The sequence below is a fragment of the Perca fluviatilis genome, chromosome 3 (assembly GCF_010015445.1).
Source record: "Perca fluviatilis chromosome 3, GENO_Pfluv_1.0, whole genome shotgun sequence".
In the NCBI taxonomy this organism is placed as follows: domain Eukaryota; kingdom Metazoa; phylum Chordata; class Actinopteri; order Perciformes; family Percidae; genus Perca; species Perca fluviatilis.
The window spans coordinates 40,048,488-40,071,281 of record NC_053114.1 but is presented as its reverse complement, the minus strand read 5'-3'; the positions used below and the strand labels follow the sequence as shown (position 1 = coordinate 40,071,281).

At 40.5% G+C, this 22,794-nt stretch overlaps 1 protein-coding gene across 1 annotated transcript in view; it reads left to right on the top strand.

Moving 5' to 3' along the window:
• Window positions 1-20,054, top strand: part of LOC120556511 (C-myc promoter-binding protein-like) — a 90,821-nt gene extending 70,767 nt beyond the window's left edge. Inside the window, exons 20-35 of the mRNA XM_039796155.1 lie at window positions 2,505-2,621; window positions 2,911-3,003; window positions 4,498-4,617; window positions 4,904-5,053; window positions 5,669-6,864; window positions 7,715-7,931; window positions 8,373-8,476; window positions 9,309-9,484; window positions 9,846-10,013; window positions 10,994-11,174; window positions 11,727-11,981; window positions 12,851-12,968; window positions 14,705-14,731; window positions 16,002-16,164; window positions 18,570-18,634; window positions 19,765-20,054. Coding sequence (XP_039652089.1) covers window positions 2,505-2,621; window positions 2,911-3,003; window positions 4,498-4,617; window positions 4,904-5,053; window positions 5,669-6,864; window positions 7,715-7,931; window positions 8,373-8,476; window positions 9,309-9,484; window positions 9,846-10,013; window positions 10,994-11,174; window positions 11,727-11,981; window positions 12,851-12,968; window positions 14,705-14,731; window positions 16,002-16,164; window positions 18,570-18,634; window positions 19,765-20,054 — 3,440 coding nt within the window. The remainder of the gene's footprint in view (window positions 1-2,504; window positions 2,622-2,910; window positions 3,004-4,497; window positions 4,618-4,903; window positions 5,054-5,668; window positions 6,865-7,714; window positions 7,932-8,372; window positions 8,477-9,308; window positions 9,485-9,845; window positions 10,014-10,993; window positions 11,175-11,726; window positions 11,982-12,850; window positions 12,969-14,704; window positions 14,732-16,001; window positions 16,165-18,569; window positions 18,635-19,764) is intronic.
• Window positions 20,055-22,794: the final 2,740 nt, after the last annotated feature.

Here is a 22,794-nt window from a genome sequence, read left to right as displayed (position 1 = left end):
AGTGCCTTAGTTTAGCTAGCTAAAATAGCTGAATATTTCAGTCCAGATTGTTCGCTTTATTTATTTTTTCCAGCCAAACATGTGGACTACCTGCTATCAAATGCCAAGATATGTCATTCTAGCCAGTTTTATTTTTGTTTTGTTTTCTTGTAGCTCAAAAAGGTTTGAACTCTGATTAAAACCTTGTATATGAAGACAGTTGTAAGTGAGTTTGAATGGCATTATTCATTGTTGGCAATAAATATGGAAACACCTTAAAACTTTGCATTGATGGTGTAGGTAAAAAAAACAACTAACAATTACATTACAAACATAACTTTAACAAACTAGTGAGTGAAAGATTCTGAGTAACGTTACACACGAAAACAATGTGCGTGATTTAAATAAATAAGGCTAGTGTCTAATGATACTCGATAATCCACTATAATCGAAATGGATGATGATCCAAGACTTACAGAACAAATTAAAGATCCAGAACAATACATGGGGATCCTACTACCATCTGAAATACAAATCACATTTATCTCAAAAAATATCTCAAGGTAAAATTCTAATAATCATATATATCCAATAGTTATAATAAATTGCCAGCAGAGTTCAGAGGATAAACTATAAAACACAACTATGTCAACACGTGCGATTTAACTCCCCTGCATGCTAGTGAACACCTGGACACTCTGATGCATGCTAATCCCTGCCCTGCTAATCCATGCTTCTTTTTCTTTTTAAATACTCCTGATACCAGTCGTAAGCATTGTGTTCTTAAACGCTTCTCGGTTTGAGTGCGACAAAGGTTCCTGTGGAACACACTCATCCATACACACCACTAAGAGACACAAGCCACTCTCTCACTCCGCTCCCCCACACATCACACATAATATGCTTTTATAGTAACACAAAAGGTGAAAACAATTGGCAATCTCTCACTTTACGTTTCCTGTAATTTTCTAATAACTTTCCAAGACGTTTCCTGAAAATAACTATGTAATTTGGTGTGTTGTAGGGGAAATTGATGTAATGCTCTGCATCAGTTATTTGAGTTAATCGTGTTGAGTTTAGGCCTGCACGATTCGGGGAAAAATATGAATCACGATTCTTTTAGCTTAGAATTGATATCACGATTCTCTGCCACGATTCTTTTCCTCACGAAGTGTAATGTTTATTGCACACATGAACCATGACAAAACCAAACAAATTGGCAGTACCAAACAGATTAGTTTTTTGGCACCTATAGCACATTGCGCATCACCACAAGCCTGTACACATACACATAGAGGCTTCAATGAATAAAGGAAATAAAGTACATACTGGCCATTTAAGTACAGTAGGCTACCAAAAATAGTGACACATAACACATTGAACTAAACATGGCCCTGATACAGGCTCTGTCTGAACCCCTTGAACATGTCTGAACATAATTAAAACGTAAAAAGTCAATGTTAAATGCATTCAATAAATTAATTGAATGATAAAAAATAAATCGAAGTAATTTAAAAATTAAATCGAGAACAGGGGTGAATCGAGATCGCGATTTTATAACGATTTATCGTGCAGGCCTAGTTGAGTTGTGAGAGGGATTTCCTTAAAATCTTGACTTAAAAAACACCTTTTTAAACCCAAGTAAATATTCATGTATTATTTGTAACTTAATTCTCCATATACAGTACAGGCCAAAAATTTTGGACACACTTTCTCATTCAATGCAATGGAATGGAATTATGTCTAACAAAAAAGTGTGAAATAACTGAAAATAGTATTAGTTTAGTATTAGTATTAGAAAATAGTTTTGATGCCTTCAGTGAAAATCTACAATGTAAATAGTCATGAAAATAAAGGAAACGCATTGAATGAGGTGTGTCCAAACTTTTGGCCTGTACTGTATATTAAATGATTATTATTATATTATTATATTATTATTGTGCTTTCTTGTAGACAAGTTTCACATTTGTGCATGTTCATCTCACCTGCTGTGCACTGACTAAAAGACTCTCTAGTTTATGGTCGGAGTTAGTTGCAGTGTAACAACTGACTCCGGATCTTTGTTTTCCCTATACTTACACTAGTACCAATTTACATTTAAATGTTTCTAAGTATTTACAGTTGCACATCAATTGCTTTCTAGAAAATGTTAGGAAACTATAGGACCTGTAAATAATTAAATAAAGTAAATAATTTACCCTGGTAGCTGAAATGTATTTATATGAAAAATGATGTATTTTGAAGACAATTGTCACATCTCAACATTATGTATGAAGTGCTTTTAAGCTTTTAAACGGTTACTTCTTTCATGATGGTCCAACTGGATTCATATCATATTACAGAAGCAAGACACCATCACATTTCTGTTTCTTCGAGACGTTAAAACCCCCCTAAAACACAGACTCAATGGGACGGTTCTTGTCATCTGCTTATCAACACATATTTAAAATAATAAAAAAAAAGAACAGTTGTGGAGGAAAAATAGCGCCTGGCTTCCTTTTTAACGGCTTGTTGTCTTTGGGCAGATGGCAGTGACCTGGACGCTCTGAGTCACGGCAGCCTGGATAGCTCTGCCGACACTAACCTGGCCGAGCAGGGCCCCTACGCCAAAGTAGAGCCCACTGACGATAGATCTAGCACAGGTACACTCAACATGGCTGCTGCTTGATTCCAATCTTTCACATGCAGCCATCTTGTTCTACATCTTTTTCTTCTCTCGCAGTAACATTTTATTTTTTTAATCCTCCTTCCTTCATTTGTCCCACTCACTGACCATCCTCCTTCCCTCTGCTGCCCGTTTTTCCACCTTCCTTCCGTCCCTGTTGTCCATCCATGTCTCTCCCTGGTTTTGCGGCTGTGGTTTCTGCTGTGCTCTGTCCCTTAACCCCTGCCCTTCACTCTGGCCCCTGCCTGTTTTGCCCTTGCATACAGTCGGCCGTGAGGGCGGCAGCGTGGGCGCCAGGGCCCCGGTGGCCCACTCACACTGGGGGGGCTCTGAGCTCAGAGAAGCCACCCTCCACCCAGGTAATCCTCTCTGTCAGTCTGCATGTCTGTCTCTCTGTCTCATCTCGCCTGAGCTGCAACGTTTTTATTTTCTGTCTTCTTCAGCCCATTCATCGTCACTCTTTTCTTTTCTGCCTCTGTGGTCTCTCGCCTCCTCTTTCTGTCCTCCTCTGTGTCATCTCTCTGTCCGGCACATCACAGTGTGCTGCTCCTCTCTTCCTCATCTCTCTCTTTTTTCTCCCGACTCCTCGCTTTCACCACAGAGTGATTTGTCATTGTCAATTATGGCGAGTAATTTCCCAGAGGCCGATTCTTTTTGATTACGGGAAAACAAAAATTTGAATCATGGAGATGGTACGTCGGCAGGAGACATTGCCAGAAAGACAGAGAGGGAACCACAGCTCAGCAGGAGGGAAGGACCGCTACGTGCCGATCATTGATTATTACAGTCCTGAAATTAGTTTTGTCTCTCGCTATCAGTTTTAAAGCCGAGCTGTGCAGCCTCATGCTTTATTTAGAGATGAAGGTTCATGGCAAAGATGAAAGAGGAGAACAAATCATCAGACAGCTGGTTGCCTGGAGACACAGGGAAGTTTTAGAGACAGATGGAAGAGTCGGCCTGGAGTGACGGCAGGTTTTTTTTCCCCCGCGAACATCAAGTCTTAACAGTTAAATTCATTAGCAGCTGTGAAACTGCAGTTAGTTTTCTTTACAGTTAACTGTAGATCTCTGCATGCCCTGAGGAGGATTCTTTTCATCCACCACAGCTTAACTGCTTTTTCCTCTCCCTTGTCTGCAACAGTGATGTGCCTCCCAGAAGTGCGGAGATGAAAGGGAAGCCTCACTAGCCTTTTCTCTTAGGCTGGGTCAAAAATAATCGACTCTCCAATTAAAATCGGTCTTTGTTTGAGTGATCTGATAAAATCCCGAAATCAATCTTTTAATATATGCCTTTTCGCCATGGATTTGGTGAATGAAGAACAATTCTTGATGTAAACATTAACCTGGTGCATTATAAAAGATATTTGAGGGGGGCTTCTTGATTGTACAATTTACAGCAGAAGTTCACTGAGAATTTCTTTTATATCCAAACAAAAGTGGTATTGTATCTGAAATTTCCCTAACCTAACTAATTTTTAATCGAATCTTAAATGTAATCGACTTGGGACCTTGTGAATCGGAATCGGTTCGGGAAATCATTGACGATACCCAGCCCTATTTTCTCTAAATGTACGTTTTATTTACTTCACATTTTAAATGTCAAAAAAGCTTTTTGTTTTGGTTGTTTTCAGTAGATGCTGTGAAAACCAAGGGCCCTCAAACCTGAATCAATAATAGGAGAGGTGTCACATACAGTGTTGTTAAAAGTTGCCGTCTTGAAAAATGTGTTCCTCTGCATAGGCTTTCCATGCGTTGTGTTGTATATTTCTGTGATCTTGTGGTTTAATATCAGAGACTATCGTGCCCTTCGTATCTAATGTATGTGTCTTTCTCTCTGTTCTCTCTGTTCTCAAGGGGATCAGTCAGATTTGGGTTATAACTCGCTGTCCAAAGAGGAGGTTCGGAGAGGAGACCCCGGTGCTCAGGACGCCGCCCCTGACAAAGATGACAAGAAGGAGAGCGACTGCAGCTCCTGTCAGTAGTCTGTCTGATCTCATATCACCTGATATTTCTGTCCACTGTACATTCTAAAAAAGTATAAGTTGGCAGCCACACGGGATTTCCCCTTCCCTTGCCTTGATCGTTCTCCTCCAGAGATGATTCATTCTTTTAGTTTTTTTCAACATCAAAGCATTGTAGTCGTGTGTTGTCTTTCAATGGATTTATTTTTAATGAACAGTGCCGTGTTTCAAGCTGTGCACTTGGTAAAAAATAAATACAAATAAAAGCTGATTTAAAATTGTAATTTCTGTGTTTGCAGTGTCAGAGACAGAGAGTGCCAAGGGGAGTAAAGACTGCCTCCCTCAGCTGGACATGGAGATCCATTCCTCCTTCAAACCCCGCGGTATTGTTCGCAGCAGCTGTCCATATAACGATTCATCCTGTAAGCCCAAGAGCTCCGCCAGCGCAGGTGAAGAAGAGAACTTAAGTAGATTTAATAGTTTTGCGGAAGTGGGTGGAATTGCTGGTACATGTTTTTCTCCACATTCCCCCTTCAAAGTTTTCTTTTAATGACATCCTCAAATAACACTTGCCGGTACTGTAGATCTCTGTCATGGGCATCAGTTTTAATTATTTCAATACCCATGAGCCTCAGCTGCTGTTGCTATGGAGAAGAAGCCAGACGAAGGAATCAGATCTGTAGTATATGAAGAGCACTTACTTTGCTCTTTTTCAGAATTTGAAAAGTGGTAAGATTTCAACTGCTGAATGGATTATTATCTTATCTCTACAAAGCATAATCTTTGCAGCCCATGCAACCAAATTTTGAGCTCAGTGTTGTAGATGTTTCCTACTGAAATGTTCCTTGGTCTTAGTTTGCATAAGTACACAGATTTGTGCCTTTGACTTATCAGGAGAGTTTCATGTCCATCCAAGCCTTGAAGTGCCCTCCCACAGTCAGTCACCTGACATTATCTATGCAGAAAATGAACAGGAACTTTACTTCTGGAACCCAAAATAACCAGCTCCAGCTTTGTAACTCTGTTGCTTACTCATGTTACTTCTTCCCCTCCCTCTCTCTCAGGGCACGTTGCAGGTCTCCTCTTCACTTCCTCCCTGGAGGAGATCGGTGAGGTCCATGCCAACAGTTTGCTCAGGAGACATAAGAGTGCTCTGGAGGAGGTGGTGGGCAGCGGCGCGGCTCTGGACTGGCAGGGCGTGAGGGCCCGCCGGCTGAGCGGCGACACGGTGGGCAGCAGCGGCAGTGGCACCACTGTCCTTGGCCTGGGTATGAGCCAGGGCGAAACCGACCCCGATAAGATTGCGGGACACCTGGGCGCGGATGTCAAAATTCTCTCTTGTGCCAACTTCAGTAAGAGTAGGAGGCCTCGTTCGCTGGCTCTGGGTGGGTTAGAGGGGGCAGGTGCTGCCAGAAGTTGTGACCACAGGGAGGAGGAAGAGGAAGAGGAGACGGAGGGACAGGACTCCAGTGATGAGGACAGAAGTAATACAGAGGCCATTTTTGATTTGGAGGACATCGATTTAGACAAGCCTGCCACAGGGGCTGGCTTCAGCTCCCACAAATCCAGCAAATATAATAAGAAACCTGTCAAGCGCAGCGTCAGCTACAGTGGCATGAGCACGGTGACGTCCAGAGGAGCAGTGAAGCGCACAGACATACAGACGGGCTACGACCCGCTATCCCTGCTGGCGGCAGAGTCCCAGTCCGAGCAGCAGACTGAGGACCAGTACCCAGACGGCGACGAGGACAGCACGCCGAGCGCCCGTAGAGACCTAGCTAGAGAGATCGAGCTCTACATGAACCACATGGGCAGCCCGCTGAGCAGCCGTGCACCCAGTCTGGACCTGCAGGACCCAGCCAGCCCCCTCCTCCTCCACCCCTCCTCGCTCTCTGCCCCCCGCAGAGCCAGCCTGCCCTACAGCTCCCCCCTCAGGACCGCCGGAGTACCCCGCTCCTGCACCTTCCACCCACCCTCTCCCTCCCAGCCCGTCGCACGCCAGCGTCTATTGTCGTCGCCCTCCTGTCGCAGCTCAAGCACCACCCCCAGCGCCAGCCCTCGACCCAGCCCCTACAGGGAGAGGACAGACAGGATGAGCCTGGCGTCCCCTTCGCCGTCCTCGTCCTCTTTCGCTTTGGACACTCTGCTCACACCAACGCTTGATGTATTCAAGACCAGCGTGTTCTCTGCTGGGAAGGGCGTGGCAGAGAAGGCAAGCCGCTGGTACTCCCGTCTCGCCACATACACCACACCAACCAAGGTACAGAGTCTTGTTGTCAACCTTGACTTACTGTTGTGTGGAAATGATTGAAAATAGAGATTTGATTTTAAAAGGGATTAATTACCCAACACAGGCAACACAGCAGATTTATTTGATGTCATACAGAAAACTTACTGATGTAAACCAATGGCTGCCTGGATTACGAAAAAAAATCTAAATCACAGGGTGTGTGAACCTCTTCTGGCCAATGACCCTGTTTTTAGGCCCCAGTATTTTTTTAGATCGAATTGTTATGCGAGTCTGAGACGTGAATCTTTTGTTGTTGTTATCTTCTGTTTTTAAGAGCACAAAGAGCTCGAGATAAACTTATGTAACACTGTTGGGATTGTATTTTAGCACTGTATCTGTTTCTGTGGCATTCAGTATTAATCTCTCATATAAGCAGTAGTCCAAGATAAGCCTAAAGTGGGAGTGCTGCTGCCATCTTGTGGCTTTTTGAATGTCAGTGACACTATTCTCCCCGTGGATGGTGTATAAAGCCTCGATTGACCAACTATCTATGATAAACTATCTTAACTACAACATGACTGTGTGTGAATTCACAGTCATGTTTCCTTAATCCGCAGGGCAGTTTGTTGGTTTCCTTTCTAGTGTTTGTATATAAAATTTCTAGATTTTAATGATTTATGTGTTGATGGAAGTGCTCGCACAAAATGTCTTATTTGTTCCCCTTAAAATATATAAAATATTGTTTTTGGGCTTCATGTCTTAGTTATTAATTAACTAACTAACTATATCTACTGTTGCTGTGAGTGTTATAGTTTTCAGATTAGACATCTGCGCACTCTATGATGACACTAACCTGCCCGGCTCTCCTCTGTTCATCCAGGACGGTCACAGTGACCGTGTGAGTGTGTCCTCCCTCGGTGTTGGAGATCCAGACTTCTCCTCCCTGCTGGATGAGGAGGACTGTGGGCAGTCAGAGGGCTCCGTGATCTCTCCACAGAGGAATGGCCCTGCGGGGCCCCGCAGGAGCCCCAGACGCAGCAGACTGGACAGCCCCTCTGCAGGCTCCAGACTTGGAAGGCCCACATCTCTGCTCCCAGGTAACAAAATGGCCACACATTCTCACTTCACTGATAGAGCTGAAGGATCATTATATATACAGCTTTTCTTGTTAGTTTCTAATATGATCAAATGCCTAAACAATGGTTTACTCTCTGACCCGTTTCTCCTAACAAAATGTTTGATTATTTCATTGTTGTCCCTCTCGATTCAATATTCATTCTTCATCAACATATTTGCCTCATGCTTAATGACAAACAATGAGACACATAGACCGAAAATGTAAAATAGGCTATATGAAACATTTAATAAAAAGGAAAAAAAGCACAAGACGTATTTCCCACTTTCCCCAAAACAATACAGTAGACACGTCAACAGAAGAAGTGATTGGTTATGTTGTCCCAGATGATGGTGAAATGTGAAATATGTGTTGACCCGTTATGTATCGTCACATATTCTGATCATCCTTCATACTCCTGCAGGATGTGTCCTCTCGCCTCCCGGCTTCCCTCTGCCAGATAAGTCGGACCTCGGCTCTTCGCGCTACACCAGCAACACCAGCATCTTCAACAACTACGCCATGGAGGTAAAACTACATGGTGGAAAGTAGAAAAGTAGAATTCCGCAGTTGGTCACAGTAGTTAAATACTGTTAAAGTCAGGAAAGCAGAAATAATGGTTTGGACAAAATATTTTAATGTACAAATATATTTTAAGCAAATATATTTATGGAAAGCATGGATTAAAGTGTGTTTTCCTGCATTTACTCTGGAGTTTTGCAAAAGATATAGAATGTTGTGAATTCTCATTTTCTGGAGTTTTTTTACGGTCCTTGCAGCCGATTCTCAGAAAGTCAGCATTTTGCAACTAAGGCTTTTCTCTGCACTTATTTGCAACTTTATGTATATGGTATTTACTCTGTATTAATAGTTTTAGAAAGTGTTTTTTTTTTTTTTTTTAGAACTTTCAAGAATAGTAAACTGCTTTGCAAGCTAATCATAGATCCTGCCTCAGCAGAATATTTCATTACATTGGTATACACTGGCTACAGCAGTTCAAACTCACAGTATAATGAAGGTGAGGGTATACAGCAAGAAGTATTTATCAGGTGATCCTTGTTGCAGAATATAACTGATCATTACATTACATGTCATTTAGCTGACGCTTTTATCCAAAGCGACTTACAGTTGCTACATATGTCAGAGGATGCACGCCTCTGGAGCAACTAGGGGTTAAGTGTCTTGCTCAGGGACACATTGGTTGATGTATCACAGTGGGAATTGAACCCAGATCTCCCACACCAAAGGCATGTGTCATATCCACTGTGCCATCATCACCCATCATTAGTGGTTTAACTAGATGTTATTTAAAATCTTAATCACCTCCGTAAGCTTGTGTGTGTTTTGTGTGCGTTTCCAGCTGCTGATCTCCAGCTGTTCTCGCTGTAAGACGTGCGACTGCCTCGTGTACGATGAGGAGATCATGGCTGGCTGGACAGCAGACGACTCTAACCTGAACACCACCTGCCCTTTCTGTGGAAACCCCTTCCTGCCCTTCCTCAATGTGGAGATCAGGGACATGCGAGGACCCGGCAGGTAGGCCATTTCATTTTTTAAACTAGCCACTGATTTTTTTTTTTTTAATGTTGCTCAAACTCTGATTGGTGCACATCTGGCTTTTAACAAGTAAAAAGACCACAAACAAAAACAGAAATCTCTGAGATGATAGATATTAGTATGTTTGTATACCTCATAGTAAAAAGTTGACTGAGAAAATAAAAAGTTGACTGAGAAAAAAAACTAGTAGTAAAAACTAGGCTTTAAATCTCAATAGGATGCATTTGTCTCATTAATTTCTGAACCCTGCAGTTTGATAAACCAGTCATCTCATAAAATAAATTACCCTGCAGAAAATAAACAACAGCAGACTTGACTTTCCCTCTTCTCCTCTCCACAGGCTTTTCCTGAAAGGCAGCCCGTCGGTGGACGAGGCGATGACCTCGTCATACTCTGCCTCCACAGGTTTGGACACGGGGACGTCCACCTTGTCCACCCCCTGTCCTACAACAGCTGTCTTCCCTCCCTCCCCTGTGATTGCTGTCCAGGAGTGCTCAGGGAGTGAATGGTACTCACTGTCACTCAGTGTTACACTGCATTCTTTTCTATCTTTTTTTTTTTTTTTTAATGCTGATTATAAAACGAATTGTTTCTCTGTTTGGTTTGTACTATTTAATAAGTTGTAGTTCCATCAGGGAAAGAGGGTGATTCAATCATAGATTTTGCAGATTTTCCGCATATTAAATTTAAATAAAAAAAAAAATAAAACTCAGAATGTAAACACATCTTTACCCCAAGTAGAAAATTAGTCCGATAAATTCAGCATATTTTCATTCTGGATCACCACTGAAAACTGTATCAAAAATCGTCAGATTCCATTTGGGTCCGATTATTAGAGATAAACCATACTGAAATGCTATAAGACGAGCAAGATTGTTAATTGACTGAAACTGGAGCAGTATCTTTTCCCAGCTCAGTTTCTATTCGGTTTCCAGTTTGTCTGATTACACAATGCTTTTGGAGTAGTGGCCTACTGTAGCTGCATCCACATGCTCCCCATCTGCATTTTAATAGAGTGACGTAAGATGATCTGCAGCACCTGGTCCTTACAAAGGGGTGTGTGTGTGTGTGTGTGTGTGTGTGTGTGTGTGTGTGTGTGTGTGTGTGTGTGTGTGTGTGTGTGTGACAGAGAGACCACGTGTTTGTATAAAAACCATCATGAGGTTATAAAATGTGTGAGCAACAGGGAAGAACAGAGTGCACGATATCCTGATGCCAAGACATTAGGCAGCAGGATAATATTGTGATTTACTGTATATTGTTTGTGTTTTTGCTGAATATTATTGTGATTTAAACATCTGGATTCTGTTTTTGTCTGCGTTATGTGTTCTGTATGTAAAAGTAAAACTAAACCACACCTTGATTCACTGTATTGCAGACTAAAAACACCTTTAACACAAAAATAATTGTGTTTTTATTTTTTAAATGTTGTGACTGTGAGTTGTGTGTTTGTGTTACAAGCTGACTGTCCTCGCTGCGTCTTCACAGGTCTCGATCAACAAGAGCTCAAGGTATCAACATCCCCTCGGAGCACAGGAAGGGGGCGCTGCCCCCCGGAGCGCCCATGGCCCGCAGCGTCAGCGCCTTTGGTCCTCTGGACGAAGCATCCCGACTCGACCGCTGTGTGCCGACGTCAGGCAGCCTGCCCAGTCGTCTCAATCAGACCGCGGTATGTCTCAACACAAATATCGCTGATGTTACTCCTATTTCCCACCCGGCGCGTCTGCGTCTGCGCATAGTAACAAACCCACAGAGAATTATTACCGGGCCCTGCAGTTCCCCTTGGCTTAAATACAATACTTGTTTTGGTTTTATGTTCAGCAACTTTACGTTTGCATCATCAGTGTTTCAACACTATGGAGTACATAACCAATTTATAGTGACATTATTATAATAACAGAGTACAAACAAAGCCGTTTTACAAGAAAAAATAATTATTAATAAATAATAAACAAATATAAAAATCAGAGTGAATGCTTTGAAAGTGTCAGATTGTTGAAGATGAGAATGGAACTGGTTTTCAGTCTCCTTATGAAAATCTTGGTAGTGTTTGTTTTTTCTAATAGAGTTTTAGTACTGGTACTGGTATTTGTTGTACAATATTAGATTGTCTATGCACCAGGCTTAGATCAGGTTTTGTTATTTAAGCCCAACTTGACCAGCAGACCATTCACTTGTGGCAAAAATTAACCTCACCTCATTTCATTTTTGTCCCACCCAGGAGCCGCTGAGCATGGATTGGCGGCTCCACAACCCTGAGCCGGTGACGGTTCCCTACCTGAGCCCGCTGGTGCTGTGGAAGGAGCTGGAGAGTCTGCTGGAGAACGAGGGCGACCCGGTCATCACAGAGGCCGACATGGTGGACCATCATCCTATCATCTACTGGAACCTGGTCTGGTACTTCAGACGGCTGGACCTGCCCAGCAACCTGCCCGGTCTCATGCTCACATCTGACCACTGCAACAGAGACTCCCAGGTCAGACACACACACACACACACACACACACACACACACACACACACGCACACACGCACACACGCACACACGCACACACGCACACACACGCACACACGCACACACGCACGCACACACGCACACACACACACACACACACACACACACACACACACACACACACACGCACACACGCATGCACAGACATACAAACACACACATGATTATCGTATTGATAATTTAAACTTTCTTAACAGTTACAAAGTGCTGTTTGATTAAAAGTTTTGAGTCTGTTGCACCTACCTTATCACGCCCAACAGTGATGTCATAGTGTACTGACATGCCTTAAAGTACACTTCTACATCACTGCAGCAGGGTGAGAAGTTAAACCACTGGAGGTCAGCAGAAACAAGATCTTTAAAAATCCAGATTTCAAAATGTTGTATGTTAAATATAAACTGGAAGCCACGCTAGGCTATACTGTATATGGATCTAACTTACTATATTTAAGTTTCATTGTCTGCAGTTTTTACAGATTTTTTTTTTAAGGGATTGGTTTAAATTTTTGTCATGAAAGTGGAGAGAAATGGTAGGCAAAGTGTTATGTCCAATAAAAGTTAAAATAGTATTGTAGTGCGAATAGTATTTTTAGCAATCTGATATTTACCTGCTTTTTTTTTTTAACGATAAACTATAAATTTTATACGGTAAAAATGTTAGTGCCTGTGGCATTAATTCTAAGTAATGCACATGATGTAGTGCAGGTTAAATTATGTGAATCAGAAGAGTTAAGGGAGACACAGTTAACGATATATTTTGTCTGTAAATGTCAGACTGACTCAAGGTGTCTCTCTCTCTCGCTCTCTCTCACTCTCTCTCTCTCTCGTCAGGTCCCTCGTCCCTGGATGTCGGAGGACAGTAAACACGTGTTGATCCAGATCCTGTGGGACAACCTCAAGCTGCACCAGGACTCGATCCAGCCTCTCTACATCCTGTGGAACACATACAGTGAGTCCCACTGCTTTCACTCTCTCTGTCTGTCTGCAGTTTAAAATTCATCACTGGCAGTCGTGTAATTTACACTCACGCGAGTACTGACTGCTGCTTAAACTGGTTTTTAAATTGTTTTCTGTGAAACAGTGGAACTAAACTTTAATTTATCCTCAAAGCAGCAAAAGAAACCCGAAAGAAAAACAGAGCAACAGAAAAATTTGAAAAAAAAGTATGAAATATCACAAAAACGTTTGGCCGAGTTGGAAAAGTTGGTTTATTGCTAAAAGTAAAATACGACAAAGTGCCGCAGAAACCGACTTTAAACATGACATACGTCAACGTCAACTGAAGACACGAAAAATGGCGGCAGAGGAAAACACCAGATCTGTGTGGAGCGACGAGGAGACGGTATCCTTCTTTAAAAAAATACATATTTCCATTATGTTTGTCCACATTGTTTTAGGTCGTTTGAGTTTGGACTGGCACTCTTTTAATTACAGCATCTCGTTTGAACCATCTTCTTCTGAAATGGTTAAATGGCGCCTGACTGGAGAATTAGCACCCCCAGCTGTTTATCGTGATGTGCCTAACTCCTAAGATTTGCACGACAGGAGTGGAAACGTGCATCAATTTGCATTACATGTTTGCCAAATTTCTGGAAATTTGTTTAAAATTTGCTCTAAATTTGGTTCAAAACTTAACTAATGAAAACAAATACTGTTCACAGAAAATCGCACCATCGCACCTTTAGTTTGCTCCCCAGACCTTCAACCAAACCTCCAATCATTTTACAGTAGGTAGGAAAGGAAAGTACAATTGCGTTTCCATCCACATGTTTTTGTCCCTTTTTTAGACTGTTGATGCTTTTTTCCACTACCACCAGTACTGTATACGTGTATACACACCACAAACACCAACTTATTACCACTAGTGTTACATATTTTTGGAATTCATGGTCAATAAACCTCGTTTATAGGAAATCATCCCAAATGTTTGAGTCAAAAAAGCAGAAATTATGAATTATTTTGACTAATATGAGAGGAATGTATATGTTGATGGATAATGAAAGACTTGTGTATATCAAAGTTTAGTCAGAATACTGTTGCTATAATGCTATAAAATGGAATAAAACTTGAATGAAAAAATAAAAGATTCAATGAAAGTAGTTATTTTATATGTTATTTTGGGGTAATTTGGTTAATAAGAAAACCCATATTTTTGACATTTTGATAACGGGTCAAGTTTGACCCGAGGACAACAGGAGGGTTAAAAAAAGAGCGGAAACACTGGAAATTCTGAAAAAAGTCGTGAAATGTTTTTATGCTTGGCTCAGGTGGAAAAGTGTCTGGATCGATGAAATGCTACACTGGGAACAGGCTTAGTACATTAATCATGATGTACGTGATTAGTAAGTGACTTGAACGTCCACCGATGAAAAAGGCGGCGAAGATCAGATCACATCGGCGTGGAGCGACGAGGAGACTCTAACCTTCCTCACATTAATACATGAAACAAACAGAAATGCAATATTTCCATCATTGTTTTCCATAGATGGAAGCTCTGACTGGAGGTCTTTTAACCACGTCATCTCGTTGCAACTCTCCCATGTGAACCCGTCTGTTGCTTAGCCCAGTTTGTAGTCATTGATTATTTAATGGAGAGGGAGGCGATGGGCGGCAGCTACATGTAGCTCCTCCTGGGAGTCGGCTAATCCGTGTGCTAACAGGCTCTGTCTGCTCTCTGTCTTTCAGGGCTTAATTGTACTCTGTTGTTAGAGAGTGAGTGTTCATCTCTGCTGCAGACTCCCACAGATGAGTCCTGTTGCTTGTTACTGTCCAAGGCCTGCTGCTGCTGCTGTGTCTCCCTCTGTTATGTGCTCTTTGCCTGATGCATTGCAGTGTCGTCTGTGGAAAGTCAGCCTCTACTTTTTCCATGGTTTCACAGTGTTTTTTGGAATGAAAGTCTCTGTGCAGTGTGAAATTTTACAGAGGGATTCTTTTTTTTTTTTGTGGTTTCGTGAAACTCTTGTTGGAAACGTGTTTGTTTCAAATACAACCCTGCTCTGTATTTGAATGTAGGTTTGCATCTCTGGTGAATGTGTTTCTCCACTCGCTGACATCCAGATGTTTTATCCAGCAACTCCTAAAGATGGACATTGTTGTCGTACTTAAAGGGCTGGGTACTGAACACCAGCCTCGTCCTGCTGGTTCTCCTCAGTACCTTTTAGTTTGTATTTTAAGGGGTTAATTTCCCCATTATATTTCAGACAAGCTCATCAGTCCATTTCTAAGAGAGAAATAGTGTAACAACATTCTTAAAAGAGTGCAACAGGTATCATGGAGAAGAAGAAATGTACAAAATAATAAATGATGCCCTCAAATTAATAGAAATGACTTCTTTTGAATCATAATTACGTAGAAAGCTCTATGAATTATTTTCTCCATTACACTTGCTGGGTTCTGCATAAAAGTTTTGTGTCTCTAAATATTATAAATAAGTATATAATAATAATAATAATAATAATAATAATAATCTGTGTGGTAAGTATGGTTTTGGCAATTCTAAATTTAATTAAAATTTGTATTGAACCAAGTTTTTATTTCTTATAAAATTTAAATTGTAACATTAAAATGTGTTTTTATTAAATATTCTTATTGACTTTTATTGGAAAAAGAAGTTGTATAATAATTAAATATTTCAGACTACTTTCTATAGTATATGCGAAGCTTTTATGTAATACACACCACTCTAAGTACTAATAACTTTTTTTCCCCCAATATATAGTTTTGTTTTTTCTTCTTCAGGGAATTGTTACTTTTACTAGATCTAACTCAGCATACAGTATATGCCAAATGAAGTACTGCTGTACACCAGTACAGGTACCCAGCCCCAAGTACTTTTCATCGGAGTGAAAACCTGTTTCATGAGAACTAATCAGAGATCGGAGATAAAAAAAAAACATCTTCATTTTGCATTATTGTTTCATGACTCCAGCACTAATGTGACGGGTCCAGTGCTGAACTGAACTCTGTGCGTGTGTTCCGGCAGATGTGGGTTACCCTCTGTCCCGGCCGGTCCCGGAGGAGGAGAAGCCGTTCAGCGAGGAGTTGCTGCAGAGCGTGGTGAAGAGCATCCAGAGGAACGACGTCAGCCGGCCGATGGCTCAGCTGCTGCAGCTGCTGGCTCAGACGCTCGGAGTCAAAAGGCAGAGGTCAGCACGACACGGCAAATCAGGATCACTTATTTAACTTTAGAGCAGGGCTCTTCTCTTGTTTGATACTGGTACGGATACCAATACCGTGACGTTGATACAAAAAGAAGTTACAACATTACACATTACGGCTTATTATTTATTTTTCTGCTCCGACTACGTGAGCCCCGTCTCTGTGCGTAACATAGAGTTTTTTCTGTGCATCTCTAAGATGTGTAACGTTAGACAGCCAATCACAAGCATTAGATCCTGGTAGAAACATGCTGCATGCTTATTGGCTTATTCAAATTGGGTATTGAATGACAAAGCCTTTTTCGATACTAAGGGACCACAATGGAAATAAGTCTTTGGGCTTTATTGTGTTATCCCTGACTGTTTTTGTATTTTTAATGTATGACACAGAGTGCTGTTTCATATTTTTATATTTAAGTGGTCAAATAAAAGCAAAAATCAAGGGAGGCAATTCGGTCGGTGCCTAAAAAGTATTGAATTCGGTACCCAGCCCTAGTCATCACCTCTTATATATAAAAACATATGTAGAGATTCTTCCATGTGTAAACTAATACATAAAGCTCATATAAGTCATATTGTGTGTACCTAAAGTCATATTCCTCCCAAAACCTGTCTTTGAGTATCTCGCACTTAATCCCTTCTAAAGGAGCTGTAAAAAGTTTAGTTTACTTCTTCGCCAACAATTTGTGGTGGAAAGTAACTAAGTACATTTACGAAGTACTGTTTAAGTACTGTACTTAAGTACAATTTTGAGGTACTTTTTTTTTGAGTAATTACATTTTATGTTACTACATACTTCTACTCCGCTACCTCTCAGAGGAAAATATTTAACGCCACTATATATTTTTTTTATATAAATGTAGTTTAGATTATTAACATTCTTGAGTATGAGCATGCATGAGTGTGGTTTAAGATCCGGTGGAGTAGAGGAATACTGTTACTAGTAGGAGTTGTACGCTCGATGGTGTTTTAAGCCCCCAACGTCTCCTTCCAGGCAGCGCTGCGACCGTTGACTTCAAGGCAGCTAACCCTAACCTTAACCCTAACCTTACCATAACCATAACCATTGCCTAATCCTAGACGTTGGGGGCTTAAAACACCGATAAACGAGTTGTACTCTGATTGGAGTATGAAATTACACAGTATGCTGGTATATATATTACTTCTTGATGGAAATAATAAAAATAATTATAAAACAAATAAATAGATTAGTAATACAAAATATACAGTACAGGCCAAAAGTTTGGACACACTTTCTCATTAAATGCATTTTATTTTTATTTTCATGACTATTTACATTGTAGATTCTCACTGAAGGCATCAAAACTATGAATGAACACATATGGAATTATGTACTTAACAAAAAAGTGTGAAATAACTGAAAACATGTCTTATATTTTAGATTCTTCAAAGTAGCCACCCTTTGCTTTTTTATTAATAAGGTAAAAAATTCCACTAATTAACCCTGACAAAGCACACCTGTGAAGGTAAAACCATTTCAGGTGACTACCTCATGAAGCTCATTGAGAGAACACCAAGGGTTTACAGAGTTATCAAAAAAGCAAAGGGTGGCTACTTTGAGGAATCTAAAATATAAGACATGTTTTCAGTTATTTCACACTTTTTTGTTAAGTACATTATTCCATATGTGTTCATTCATAGTTTTGATGCCTTCAGTGAGAATCTACAAAGTAAATAGTCATGAAAATAAAGGAAACGCATTGAATGAGAAGGTGTGTCCAAACTTTTGGCCTGTACTGTAGATCATCTAATAATTTATGATACATTATTACAGTTTAAACTATCCAACAGTATATAAAGTAGTTAAAAGCAGCTCCATCTTTACCAGCTGCGTCATTAAAGTGACGAACACATTAATGCATCAATAATTATGATCTCTATAATATATGTATTTTGAAACTGTACAAAAAGAGTACTTTTACTTTTGATACTTTAAGTATATTTTGATGCTGATACATTATGTACTTTTATGTAACATTTGTAAATTTGAATGCAGGACTTTTACATTCACTTACAGAACAATAACACATTTAGTGGCTTAAAAAGGGAGTCTGATGATTTCAAACAGTCCCATTGTTTATGAAACTGATATGATAATTGCTATGAAGGCAGTTTATCCAGTGGAGTTTGCCTTGTAAATCAGTCTGCATTATCATTGTGTTCCACTCGTATTTTCCACAAAATATGGCTAAATACACTGCGTCACAGAAGAGTATGTTATTAAACAAAATAAATTTGGTGTTAACTTAAGTTGACTTATTATGTGGTTGTATTGAAAGAGTAAAACATACATTTGTGTTTAGAAAAGGAAATGGTGAAAATGCTATGTTTTTAAAGCAAATTGTTAACTCCAGCGACTCTCTCCTCCTCAGGAGTTTGTACAGAGACGTCCTCTTCCTCTCTCTGGTGGCTCTGGGGAAAGATAACATTGATGTTGGTGAGTCTTAATTTGATGTTTAAATGACAACATGATGTCACATATTCCAGTTTTAAAGACACAAACGTACCCTTATTTTAACAGTGTTGTATCAGTGGTTTAATCTTTTTAATATATACATTTAATATAAAAAATGTATTCAAGTAAAAACAAAAAAAATCAAGAATTTGGTTTAAACCTGCAATAATTGATTTATTTGGCCATGAGGGGGCAGCATGAACAAGCTGACCGAAAGCAGAGCATGGGAGTGAAGTGGACAGGTGAGAATTTCCACTCCTTGCTCACGGAGCTATTCCCCGCTCAAAGCCGCTCCACCCTCAACTCTGATTTCATCCCGCTCCCCTCAAATCGCTCACCTCTCGCCCAAAAAAAGAAAAGAAAAAGAAAGCTGCATTGTATTCATCAGATGAACGGCGCCCACCCTCCCTTAATGCCCGGAGCTCCGCAAGCAAAAAGTCCGCCGGATGACGGGCACTGCAGGCATGGAGAGGGAGGCCGTAGCGTGCTGCTGTAACACAGAGACGGGCTCTGGCATGCTTCGAACTCACAGTGTGAGCTAGTACCGGCTCACACTAAAACCTTCCTCCGCAGCGCTGCGGAGGAGGGTCTGGCTAGTCCAAACAGCATTCCGGGATGGGAGAAAAACGTGCTCTGGTTTATTGGCATTTCTTTAAACCAATCACAATCGTCTTGGGCGGTGCTTAGTACCGGACGGAGCCACGGTGCCTCTGCAAAATAGCCTCGGGAAGGAACTTGTTTTGGTCGAATGTGTGTAAAAACTCAGATTGGACAGATAGTCTAGCTAGCTGTCTGGATTTACCCTGCAGAGATCTGAGGAGCAGTTAACCATAGTCCTCACAAATCCACCGGAGGTTAGAACGCCAACACAAAGAAAGAGGAAGGATGTTGGGCCGATAAGAGTGACATCGGCAGCGGCAACGGAGCAATCCTGGAAGTGGAACGTGGTGGATATGGACTAGTAGGACACTAAAACGCTCCTAAAACGATAGTCGTTTGATCTAATGACGATGGAAAAATATTGCTAAGAGCAGCTTTAAGAGGATAGAAATGGTGAAGCTTAATTAAACTTAATTAAAAGACTTTTTTTGTTTCATCTCTTCTCCCCTCAGACGCCTTCGATCGGGAGTACAAGTTGGCGTACGACCGCCTGGTGCCGAGCCTGGTGAAGCTGACCCATAACTGGGCACGGCTTGGCGGAACCAGGAACGCGTTTGGAGAGCGCTTACCTGTGAAACTCTGCGCCGCGCAAACCAGGATCAACTCTCACCCCCGCCCCCGCCCCCCTCCCATCGCTTTAAGACGAGCTCAGGAAACCTGTTGGAAGACTGTGAATGTTTTTGAGAAAAACTCTGCAAGTGATCATGAACAGGTACAGTGGACGGCGTTCAGCGTTACGTAGCCAGAAATAAAAAAAGGGGATTAAAACGAGCCCTACACACTTTATCTCAACTAACTGGAGATGGAAACGCCACTCACACCGTTCATAAACACAACGTTTCTTTGGAAGTCCTGTGGAAGTTAGACTGTACATACACAGCAGTAGAGGAACTTTTTTTAAATGCAACATTTCTATTGTATAGTCATACAGCAAATGAAGACTAATATTAGCAATATTTTAACTTGAAAACTCTATTTATACAAAGTAAGCTTTATTTATTGTAGTGTCTTCTTTACGTCAGCGTTTAGTGTTTCATCGTTGTCGCCGGGCGTTTGCCGTCTCGCAGTTTCAACCGGAGCGCCCGAAACACAATGTTGTAGTACGGATTTTAGTGTCTGTTGTAAATGATGTCTAGGTTTTGTGTGCTTTATGAGTCAGAGCATCAAACAAACAAACAAAAGGTTTAAATTAGAGCTGCAATGATCAGTAAATCGACAAAAAAAAATGAATTCAAGGTTTTGGATTGTTGGACTGAAAATGATGACATGCTTTATGAATTGACAAAATAATCAGCAGATTGACCAAATGTCATTAGTTGCAGCCCTAATTTAAATGTTAAAAACCACTTTTGAACGCTGCCTTTAATCTTGAATGTTAGTGCAGAATCTAAAGATAAATGTCCGCTGTACTGCCACAACCATTAACTACAGCGCTCTATATTTCATTCATTTTAACTTCCAAGTTTTGTTCCTAAACTGAATATTTTTAGTGCGTTTACAAAACTTGTTTTTGAACTTAAAAAAAAAAAAAACAAGTTATCGTTCATACGATGACGAAATATTTACTTTGCTTCATCAGTGGAGCGCTGCGCCGCAGCAGTATTACTGCTGATCGTCTTCGTACTAAACGTGCCGACTCACTACAGCGTGAACGCTTTGTCCTAAATATACAAAACCAAATAAGATGCCAGCCCAGTCACTTTTCTGTACGTAGTCACTGTCAAAAAACACGGTTTGTGATTTAACGTTTTGGCGGCCATATTGGAGGTTTAAAGTTCTTTTTACAAGAAGCCTGCTGCATCTCTTAAAACAAAAATTCTGGTATATTGCAACTTGGGATTTTTTATTTCATAATGTTATCCTTCATTTCTGTCAGCGACTATAACATTGTACTCGCCAAAATAATCGCTCACGGCGCTACAACAAAGTCTGACAGGACAAGAAACTTTTTGTTTTGCCTTTATTCGATAGGAAAGCTGAGACATGAAAGGGGGAGGGGGGGGGGGGGAAAGCGGGCGCGAAAACCGGTCCAGGCGGATTCAAACCCTGGACCTTCTGCGTTGAAGAATAAACCTCTGCACACGTGCGCCCGCTCTACCAACTGAGCTAAACGGCCACAAGAAAGTTTTTTTTTTTAAGTGTAAGGGGTCCTTGAGTTCTATGAAAGGCGCCCATAAATAAAATGTATTATTATTATTATTATTATTATTATTATTATTATTAATATTATTAAACATGACCAGTCAGAAGATCGGACAAACCAGTCCATCCAGATGAAAAAAACACTTTATTTGGAGGTAAAACAAAGTGAGCACACACCCGATTTGTTGGTAATATCCCAGAAAAGAAGCTCTCCCCTTTTTTATTTTTTTTTTTTAAAACCACCCTTTTTTAATTTTTTTACACTCCCTCATTTTTCCCCCCGTGAGAGTATTGGAAAGTTTTTTTTTTTTTTTTTTTTCCATTAATTTATGGCTCTTTGGTTTTTTTATGCCATTTCCCCTTCAAAAAAATAAACATAATTAAAAAAAAATATATACATACACAAACTATTTCCCCGATTATAAAATTTTTTTTTCCTATTTTAAGCTCTGTTTTTTTTATGAGTGTTGCACCCAAAAGTGGCTTCTGTGATTTCTCTACGGTGCATTATTAAGATTTTAGGATTGTCATCGCATTGTGTTTTTGTTTTTTTAACTATCTGTGCACGTACATTAAGACGTTCTGTACAAAGCACAGCTTTGGGAAAAATGTTTTAATTTAAAATACCCAACGCGGCAACATCTTGTTTCATGCACCAGCTTTATCTCCTCCATACCAAAAAGGGATTCTCATTTGAGTGCCCACAGGAAATAATTATGATGCAGTAACAGAAGGTAGGAGAGCGATTCTTTTCTAATCTCCATTTCACCACATTAATGAATGAACAGAATTTTTTTGGATCCCACAGACTCTGGAGCCATTTCAGAATCATTTCCAAGTTAAATATTTTCAAAACATGATGATACCATGCAGATAATCCCCTATTCTCATGCACCACAAATGCAGAAATGGCGACATTTTAACTTCTTCTTCGTTTTTTTCCCCTCCAAACCGTTTCTTTGGAAAACAATAGATGAGTGAGTGACTGCAAACTAGAAGAGCGTTCATATTCTGTGTCAAAATGCCCTCTAAGTAAAGTTTTAACTGTTTTATTTAACATGCACTAGTAAAAGTACAGGAAGTTAATCAGGACTTTAATATAGAAAATGCTAAACAGAGGCACACAGATCTGTAAATGTGTGACTTCATATTGGGAATGTTTGCATTTTTCTTCTGAATGCATACAAAAATCTCAACTTCTGCATTTTCAAAGCTAAAGTTCCGATTTTATTTCCATTAAAAGGATGGAAGTGAAACAGATATTTGTCGCAGGTTGTTAACGTGTTAAAGAGATGCTGCCGGGGGAAATAATACCAAATCGATTCTGGATAGAACTGAAT